Here is a 10,377-nt window from a genome sequence, read left to right as displayed (position 1 = left end):
TGATCTATTAGCCAATGGTTGCATCTATTCTCGCTTCATTTTAATTGAATAAAGAATCACAAGCACGTCCCGTTAAAAAAAAAAAAAAAAAAAAAAAAGAATCACGTGTACATTTTCACTATAATGAAACAAACTTTATAGTGAAATATTAGATGAGGTAAGAACTAATGCTTTAGAATTTTTTCTTTTAATTAAATTGTTTTAATTTTTTTTATCGAGTTTTTATAATAACTAGTTAGCGTATGAGTCTACTTGAAGATAAATATGTTGATAGTTTTCATACTTACTTGCATGATACATGCGGGCTATGCAATACTTCGTGCATGTATCTAAAAAATTCATTCTACACATCTTTTAAAGAGAAATCATCAACGTTAACTCTTAGGGAAAAGTTCAACAACGTAACTCTTTCATTTGGATGATAAAGAAGTACGAATTGTTTAAAATTTAAACCTATAAAGAACGAAGGGGTATTAATCGAATGTATTTAGCCATAAAATCTATTCTAGATTTTAAAATCAAATAAACAAAAGATCAAAAGAGTTTATCTACAGTTAAAAAATCTTAATTCTGGGACAAAAAGAAAAATGAAGCTTGCCGTCCTATAACCCTACCTTTTATATATAAATACCATGCTTATATTAGCTAGTAGGAACTATTTAATTGGATAGCCTAATCAAATATGGCTTCCATGTGCATCTAACACACGAGTGGTTGTCGACTAGTTGTGCTTTTATATATATATATATATATATATATATATATATATATATATATATATATATATATATATATATATATATATATATATATATATATATATATATATATATATATACATTAAAATTAATTAAAACATGTATAGTTCTATACTTAAAAAATAAAGATATTGATTATATGTTACGAAGTAGTTGTTACTTGTTAGGAAATAATCAACTCTTTGTGTTGCTTTTTGGTGGGTTAGAGGTAGTGAACTGTTAAACATCGCCCGCAAATTCCTACATAAAGCCCACAAAATAAGAGTGAAATGACACTTTTGCCCTCATACTAAAAAACACAATTTCTCTCTCTACTCTCTACTTCCACTTTCTCTCTCTAAATTATTTCCAGAGCTATGTCGAGGCGGCCCGGCAAGGAAGTGGCGGCACCGGCGGTGGGCGGAAGGCGGTTTGCCGGCCAGAAGGTAATTTTTTAAATTTTTGTAATTTTTTTTTTAAAAAAAAAACCTCCGGCGACGGTGGGGCGCCAAGGCGAGACGCCACCACCACGGAGGACGCGCCTAGGCAAGACGCCCATACGGTGGTGGCGGCGCCTAGCCCAGACGCCACTACCACGGCGGCGGCGCAGAGGCTAGGCGCCACGGCCGTGGTAGTGGCGTCTGGGCTAGGCGCCGCCACCACCGTACGGGCGTCTTGCCTAGGCGCCTCCTTCTTTTTTTTTTTTTTAAATTTTTTTTTTGTTTTTTTTTTAATTTTAAATTTTATTTTCGAATTTTTTTTTTTTTTTTTAAAAAAAATTTGTTTTTCTTTTTTTTAAATTGTATGTTCCCTTTTTTTTTTATCTTTTTTTTTTAAATTTTGTTTTTTTATTTGTTTTAATTTTATGTTCTATTTTTTTTTTTAAAAAAAAATTGTATCTGGTTTTAATTTTTAATTTTATGTTCCTATGTATTTTTTTTTTTTTTTGAATTATATTTTTGTATGTAAAAAAATTATAAGTTCCCTTTTTTTTTTATAAATTTTCTTTAAAATTTTAATGTTCTTCTTTTTTTAAGTTTTTGCAATTTTAAATTTTTTAAGTTTTGTTAGTTTTTTGTTTTTGGTTTTTTCTTTGCATTGTTGATTTTTTGTTTTTGTTTATGTTTTTCATTTTTTAGTTTGTTGTTTATATTTTTTGTTTTTGGTTATATTTTTTGTTTTTGTTTTTGTTTATGTTTGTTTTTTTTTTGTTTGTAGTTTATATTTTTTGTTTTTGGTATATGTTTATGTTTATATTTCTTATGTTTATATGTATATTGTCTTGTATATATTTATATTTTTTATGTTTATAATTTTATTTCCGTGACTTGTTTATTTGCTTTTGTGTTTATTTTCGACTTTTTTTAATTTGTTTTCGTTATTATGTTTCGTTATTTACTTGGAGTTAGGCATCGCAATTTAGACCTGGTGCGGGGAAGAGTATTGACGTCGTGAGGAGTACGATCTACTCAATGGAGAGCTCGGGGCCCAGACACGTTAGATCCCGTGGTATTTCGGCCTCGGCCCGCAGAGAACGGGTGCACTGTTCTGCGGACGATCAAAATGATGATGATGATGAGGAGGAGGAGGAGGAGGAGGTCGAGGAGGAGGAGGTCGAGGACGAGGATGATGCAGATGAGGATGTCGACGATCAGAGTGGACCATATGATGATTACGGTCCATTCAGTCAGAGGCTTGATGATACGTATGAGACGCATAGGGTAGATGTGCGTAAGGGTCGAGATGGTAGGTTTGTTAGTAGATCTGGCACATCATCTGCGTCCACTGTGTCTGCGGGTAGCAGAAAACGGTCGAGGGCCGTTAATGATTCTTGGATGGTGAGGGGTGAGGTGGCCGGGGGACCTATAGACGGGAGTGTGATTCCTAGCTTTTTAGGACACATCGCTACCCGTATTTGGGAGGACCAGGAGAGGGCTTTGGATACAGGCATTTTGAAATGCCAAACCCGGGAAAAGACTTGTAGGTTTTTGTGTAGCTGGGCTGATGCTTGGCCGGAGGAGAGCGAGATGGTCAGGCGATTGAGGGGCACTAGAGTGAGTCACCTTCCTGCCACCATGCACGACAGGATTGACTGGACGCTGATCACGGCTTTCGTTGAGCGATGGCAGCCGGATACGAACTCGTTCCACCTTCCATTCGGTGAGATGACGATCATGTTGCATGACGTCGAGGCCATCCTTGGGATTCCCGTGGAGGGAAACCGAGCATCTGTCGTCACTGATGCGGATCAGGCAGATTTACTAGCGGAGCTGTTGGCGGTGGATAGGGCTGCGCTGTACACATCGGCACTTGGTGTGTGGGATCACGGCGGCGTTAAGATCGCAGCCGTCTTGCAGCGATGTTTGCACCCTACGGCACGTAGGACGCAGGACACACAGCTGGCTGCATATGTTTTTCTTCTTCTCGGGTGTACCTTGTTTTCGGATAAGAGCGGGAACAAGCTCAGGCCACGCGACATAGTTGACGCGTGTGAGCCCGACAGAGTAGGCCAGTTTTCTTGGGGGTCGGCTACGCTGGCGTATCTGTATCGCCAGTTAGGATTCTCGAGCCGGGCTGATGCAGCAGGTATCACTGGATGTCTGACGTTGTTACAGACCTGGATATACGAGTATTTTCCTGCGTTTCGACCACACCGCGACCCGGTTCCCATTGGTGATGGCCAGCCACGTGCCTGTGCGTGGAGTCCGCGTGTCGAGAAGAAGTCCGTTGACCGCCTGCGCTCCATACGGTTATCGCTTGACAGGATGTCCCCCTTAGAGGTACAATGATTAAATTATTTCTACTTTTACAATCTGATGCTTTATTTTATGACTGTTACTGATTTTAAATAATGTGCAGGTGAACTGGATGCCTTTCGGCCAGAACCCTAGTAATAGGGTACCCAGGACCCTCTACACCGGACTGATTCAGTATCGCGAGATCGTAGAGGCGTACATGCCGCAGCGCTGTCTTCGCCAGCTTGGATTTGTCCAAGTTGTCCCACCTCCACCGGCATGGCCCAGTAAGGCGGTACGATCTGCGTCGTCAAAGGAGTACGTCGTCCAATGGCCGTCAAACATGATATCCATGTGGGAGCAGTTTCCGATGGTTGCCCGCCTATGGACGGCGGAGCTGCAGCGGCCGCCAAGTGGGGTGACTGCCATGTGTGACCAGCACTACATGGAATGGTACATCCGGCACTCGCACCCGAGGTTGATCAAAGACATCGACGACGCAGATGATGACGATGTGCCACCTGCCACTGCCTCTTATGCGGTACGTCTCATCTTTTATTTGTTGTTCTCTTATTTTAATATATATATGTATAATACGTCGTTTCATGTTTTTTGTTTTGTGTAGTGGATGGGCAAGATTATGCAGTTGGGACACCGACTTTTTGAGGAAAGGGACTGCATGACGAGTGCATCAGGCAGAGCTGTTATTGACGATCTGGAACGGACCCTTGAGCAGTGGCAGTGGGCGTCACAGAGGGATTACTGATATTTGAAATTAGCCATTATCTTTTTAGTTTGTAATATTTGAAATTATTGTTCTTAGTTTTTAAAATTCAATATTATCTTTTTAGTTTGTAATATTTGAAATTATTGTTGTTAGTTTTTAAAATGAAACATTATCTTTTAAAAATGAACACATAGAAATGACATAGTATTGACAATACAAGGCCTCATAGTAAAAAGTAGGTGTACATCAACAAAAACTACATGGCAATTAAATTGTTCCACTGTTGCACGCGAGCATGGTACAAAGCATCCCAACCCTCCACGCTTGCTCTACGAATTTCATACCACTTCGGTATGATATGTGGGACCGGAAAATCGGGTGACATGTCTAATCGGATAAAATGTCTGTATGACGGCCCAAGAAATCCAATAGCAACGTCCCTTACCGGTCTGGTGACGGTCTCGCGCGAACACCAGGGCAGAACCGTTGTACATGGATAATAGGCTCGACTATGTAAACCAAGGCCGAAATGCATGACTGCACACTTGTAGATGTTTGCAACGGCAAAGAGATCAAGTGGCGCATCGAACCAATGATTTTGACCGCAAGGTCCCCCTCCCCACCGGATACGCTGCAGAGACCTATCCAAGTCCTCGCCGTACACATGGCCATACACATCTCGGTTTGATGCGATTTCACTGTACATCAACTGCCGCACTAAACCGTAGTTGTCTTCACCCATTTGAAACACATCCTCCACAACCCGAAATCCGCAGTTACCATCTGCAATGACATCATTCCACCCGTCCAAGAATGGCATCATGTTATTAGGGATCCTGTCCTTATATGGAAAATGTTCAATGTCCATTCTCCCTGTTACACACATCAATAAACACAATAAACAAGTCAACAGTAAACTAATCAAACAGTCAACAAAAGAAATTGAAGTCGAATGTCTTACCGGTGCCGGGCATATTCACCGACGACGATGATTGGCTGCCACTTGATGAGGATGTACGACCACGGCCACGGCCACGACCGCGAATGTACTCAAACGCACTCTTGTTCCGCCGTGGTTGTCGACCCCTAGGTCGCTCGACCCCTTCCGGTTCCTCGGTATCCAAACACGATGTATTGAACATGTCATGAAGTATGTGTGTAGCACTACGAATGATCGAAGGGTGACTGGAGGACACTTGGTCAAACATCAACTGAAACTGCTCCAACTCCTCCTGTTCACGGTGAACCGTATGCGGAACAGCATGCTCTCCGATAACGAGCGTCCGCCAGAATGGATGAACCTGATCGACATGTAACGACGCCCTGTCTTGCGTAATTACGCGGTGAATGGTGCATGCACAAGGTAATCCATGAGTCATTGATATAGCACATCCGCACCGAATAGCCACTTCATCGCCCAACTCCCTCATCCTGGTATACTCGCTCAGAATCAACCCCAAACAGTGGTGTGACACACGACCGTGGAGAATCTTAAATATGAAATGGCCATACAACATGCCATGTCGTCGTCTGGAGTCCTCGAGATAGTTCTTGATGCCGTTCCTCTGAGTATCAATAGCCTTGTTTATTCTCTCGAACAGTGTATCCAGAGCAGCCGTGGAAGAATCAATCCAGTCCTTCAAAGCTCTATGAGCGCTCTCGGCTCTGCATGTCGTAGTGTTCCCAAAATGAAGAACTTGGTTCGTCCAATATTTGACAAACTTTTCCCTCTGAGGTACCCACTGGTGCATCACATAGTCTACGATTGGCGGGCACCACTTGTACGCATCCTTGAAGTTTTCCAAGGCTCGATCGTACTCTGCCTCTGTGGTAGCTTGCATGATCTTCCGCCACTTACCATTTACCAATGTCTCTGCTGTTACTAAATTCTTGTTGAAAAGATTGTAGGCTTTGACTTTCACGCAGTTGTTGATGTGCCATGTGCACAGTAAATGGCTCGACTCCGGAAACAGCTCCGCTATAGGGGCAAAAAGACCTCCCTCACAATCACTTACGATGGCCGATGGCTGTACATTTGGGCCGATGTAGTTTCTCAACTTTTCCAACACCCAACGGTAACTCGCAGCCGTCTCATCCTTCATGACTGCATAACCAATCAGAAAGTTCTGGTTCGTTGGAGCCATCCCAACCATCTCAACCAGTGGGAACTTGTACTTGTTTGTCTTGTACGTTGAATCGATCAAAATCACAGATGGCCAAGACGAAATCATATCAGCACAATCAGGATGGACAAGGAACAAATGAGTTACCTCCGATGTGTCTTCGTCAGATTCAAACCAGTAAAGGTAACCACGTGCTTGTGCCTGGTGCAGAAGCTGCTGTATAGGGTTCCTTCCCTCTGACCGTTCAAACCTCAATTTCTGTCTGACGTTGTAGATGTGTCTTCGGTTTGGCTGGTCTTCGGGGAATTTCTCTAACACAGACGCTAATATTTTAGCGGGCTTCACTTGAGCATCACTCATTTCTTTTACAACTAGTTTCGCAGCTGGACTTAGGCCGCTTAACTGCCGATGCCCCACTTTGTATGCTATCAGCTCATGGTTGTGATATCCCCATTTGCCGTAACCCTTCACTTCCCAACCGTCACGCCTTTGATGTTGTCGAACCTTAACTCGGAACTGACACCCACAACCTTTCCGCTTTGAGTCAAACCGAATCGCTTTACTGAAATCTCGTTCTTCTCTTTTGCGATAACGGTCGCATCTCAAAATGCGATCCATTCTACCATCCCGTTGAGATTTATGAGTTGCTACTACTAAACAAAAGCCTGATCTAATTGCAACCTGTTTTGCCCAATCAATCGCTTGTTGAGCATCTTCGAACAGGCCATCATGTACAAAAATCCCACTGTAATCATTTCCGTCTCCACCATAATCCTGTAACAATAACATATAACGTATAAATATAATTACATTAAGATTAAATTAACAAAAACAAAAAAAAAGGGGATTAAATTAAAAAAAAAAAATATATATATATATATATATATATATATATATATATATATATTCCCCTAGTGGCCCCTGGCCAGGACGCCAGAGCCACGGCCTGAGCGCCTGGTCAGGACGCCGGAGCCACGGCCGGGGCGCCTGGTCAGGACGCCGCCGCCATGGTGTCGGCGTCCTGGCCAGGCGCCTTGGCCGTGGCTCCGGCGTCCTGGCCACGCGCCACTACTATGGTCGAGGCTTCTCCACCAGGCGCCGTTACCACGGTGGCGGCGTCCTGGCTAGGCGCCACAACCACGGCATGGCCTTTTGGCTAGGCGCCAGCCACCATTTCGTCCTTACGATGCGTTACGAACCTCGTTTTCCGATGACGACGGCGATTCTCCGGTGATCCTCGGCGATCCGGTGCTGCTCCACATTTTTTTAGTGCGAAAAATTTATCTTCGGTTAAAATTATAAAAAGGGCAAATTTGTCAAAAAATTATAAAATGTGGGCTTTATGTAGAGAATTGCGGGCGATGAATAACAAGTCCCTAGAGGTAGAGGTGTCAATTCGGGTAAACGGGTCGGGTTTGAGTCAGGTTAGTCTGGGTCGGGTTGATTCAGGTTAATACTGTAACTTATGCAGGTCGGGTTCAGATTAGGTCATGCTTGAGTCGGGTCACGTCGGGTCATTTATCTTATCGGGTTTGGGTCGGGTTTAAGTTGAGTCAATAACAGGTCGGGTTACATTCGGGTCGGGTGAATAATAGATTGGGTTTAATTCGGGTTTTAACGGGTTAAAACGAGTTAGGGCCATTCTCAAGTTCGAGTCGGGTTCGGTTCAAGTCAATAATTTGCGGGTTACAATCAGGTTGGGTTATTTCCAAGTCGGGTCATGTTCGGGTTCAGGTTTTCAAATATTGGGTTAATTTGGGTCTCGGGTTGATTTCAGGTCGGGTCATATCGGGTTCGGGTATATTTTTCGGGTTGGTTTGTTAATAGTTTTTACATTTAATCATTATCAATTTCTTCATTTATTACAATTTTTTCACTTATTTTAGGATAAACAATTTCATATAAGTTCAAATTCGAACTAATGAGATCATGTAAATTTAAGATAAGATATAAAAAGTTCATATTAATTTCGGTAATATAGGTTTAGTTAAGATTTTTGGAAGATATGTTCAGACCCTATTCTGATCTATTTTTCATTTGTTCCACTCATTTTAGGAAACAATTTCAGATTAGTTTATATTCGGAATGGGTCAGGAACAATTCCGGTTGAATTTGGGTCGGGTCAATAACAAGTCGTGTTGATTTCGGGTCGGGTTAGTAAAAGATCGAGTTGAATTTTGGGTCGGGTTAATAATAGGTCGGGTTACATTCGGGTCGGTTAGTAGCGGTCGGGTTAAATTCGGGTTTTGACGGATTAAAACAGATTTGGGTCAATCTCGGTTCAGGTCGGGTTCGGTTCAGGTCAATAATTTACGGGTTATATTCAGGTCGGTCATCTCTAGGTCGGTTCATGTTCAGGTTTGAATCTCGAATACTCGGGTTTACTCGGGTCTAGTATTGAATTTGGGTCACCATTTTTTCGGGTTCAAACATATCGGTTAATAATCGAATTCGGGTAAATTTTTCGCGTCGGGTCAGCTTTTGACCGCTCTAGTTAGAGGTCAAAGGTTAAAGACTTTCTAACAATATTTAAATTTTTGGATACAAAATATCAGAAGGGTGAGTAAAACGTGATGGATATAAAAAAGATGATTGAATATATAAATATAACAATTTTGGAGGGGGAGTGGGAATAGAGTAGATAATCCCGCATATAGTTATCCTGATTAATTAAAGGCTACGGAGTAGTATTTCGGTGTTTTATCAAGAAGAAAATCACAAAGTTAACAATCATAACTTCATTAACTTGTAAATTTGTAATCGAAATCTCTAAGCTTTTGGTTGATTAAAACTCTTAAGATTTAGCGCACACTTGGTACTCTTAACATTTGGCGCACACTTGGTACTAACACTCTAAGTTTCATTTTATATTATTGCGTGATTATTAAAATATATAGAAGGAGAACACGTGTTAGGTAGAGTTAGAGAGATTGGATAAAAAGATGAATATTTTTTATGTTATTGATTCACATGGGGGAGACTCTTGACCTCACGTACATTAATTGGAACCACACTTTTTAGATGATTGCTACTGGTTCATTTTCCTCCCATATATGCATGATAAAGTATTTTTAGTGATGATTGCTTACACACGGTGCATGGACCACTAAACCAGTTGTGTTTCCTCCCTCTTTTTTTTTTTAGAATTATACTTGGTAGTAGTTAGTAATTATTGACTAATTGTATTAATTATGTGACAAAGTAACTATTAGAACATGATGGCCATACACCAACAAAGTATGTTTACTTGTTACTTTGTTAGTGTTGCTACTATGTACTCATTGGTTATTGGCAACTTTTCCAGCAATTAGTGGAAGACTTAAGTCTTGTTTGGTTCACCTTATTTTTACTGATTTGGTCTGGTCTGGTCTGATCTGATCTGATTGTCTGATTTGACCAAACTTTAACCTTAAGTGTACGATAATCTATAAGGAAAAAATATATTAAGTGAGATCTTGTTAGATTCGTAATAATGTGTAGTTTATTAATATGTAATTTTCACAATTTTTTTCATTACGAAATTAAGAATATTTAGCGATAAAAAACCGCACATAAAACGATGTTTTAATCTGAACTTATCTGATCTGATCTGAACTTATTTTTTTTGAAATAATTAAAAATAAGTTGAACTAAACAAGGCCTTAATGCGGAGTACCAAACAGGTTAAAAGACGGCGTTGGGCCACCCAAGCACGACATGATACGACTCATACTGCGAGACCTCTGTTGATTAGCCATGAGTCGTGCTTGGCCTTGTTTTGTATAAACCTTATGGCTGAATCTCAAACAGGATGGGGAACTCGCTAGCCAACATGACCAATCCATGTATATGATAGGAAGATGCATAAGGTGGCAAGGAGGGTTGATAGGCTGCTCAAAGGTAGCAGTCTGCTGGGCCGTGCTGGCGTGGCATCACTTCCACCGTTAACCAAATTCGGTGTAAAAAGCTATCGAATGCAAGAACAATTGAACAAGCAAGACCGAGAATTATAGCAACTTTCTTCAAAAGAATCAATAAGTTAAGCAAAAACAATGAAGCCAGGAAAAAGGTCGGTA

The 10,377-nt window shown here is 41.2% G+C and overlaps 1 protein-coding gene across 1 annotated transcript; it reads left to right on the top strand.

Annotated features, from left to right (window-relative positions):
* Positions 1-3,296: 3,296 nt before the first annotated feature.
* Positions 3,297-4,245, top strand: LOC110717600. Its single transcript, XM_021896342.1, has 3 exons — positions 3,297-3,517; positions 3,597-4,013; positions 4,098-4,245. Exons 1-3 carry the CDS (start codon positions 3,503-3,505, stop codon positions 4,236-4,238), a joined length of 573 nt encoding a protein of 190 aa, XP_021752034.1. The 5' UTR covers positions 3,297-3,502; the 3' UTR covers positions 4,239-4,245.
* The last annotated feature ends 6,132 nt before the right edge of the window (positions 4,246-10,377 follow it).

This window comes from Chenopodium quinoa, unplaced genomic scaffold, assembly GCF_001683475.1.
Source record: "Chenopodium quinoa cultivar QQ74 unplaced genomic scaffold, ASM168347v1, whole genome shotgun sequence".
Classification (NCBI taxonomy): domain Eukaryota; kingdom Viridiplantae; phylum Streptophyta; class Magnoliopsida; order Caryophyllales; family Amaranthaceae; genus Chenopodium; species Chenopodium quinoa.
Note: the sequence above shows the minus strand (reverse complement) of the source record. Positions and strands in the feature narration are given on the sequence as shown.

Bases quoted from the DNA above. Each gene is read 5' to 3' on its own strand.
- LOC110717600 (XM_021896342.1), top strand. The intron at 4,014-4,097 runs GTACGTCTCATC...TGTTTTGTGTAG, and splicing joins CTGCCACTGCCTCTTATGCG to TGGATGGGCAAGATTATGCA.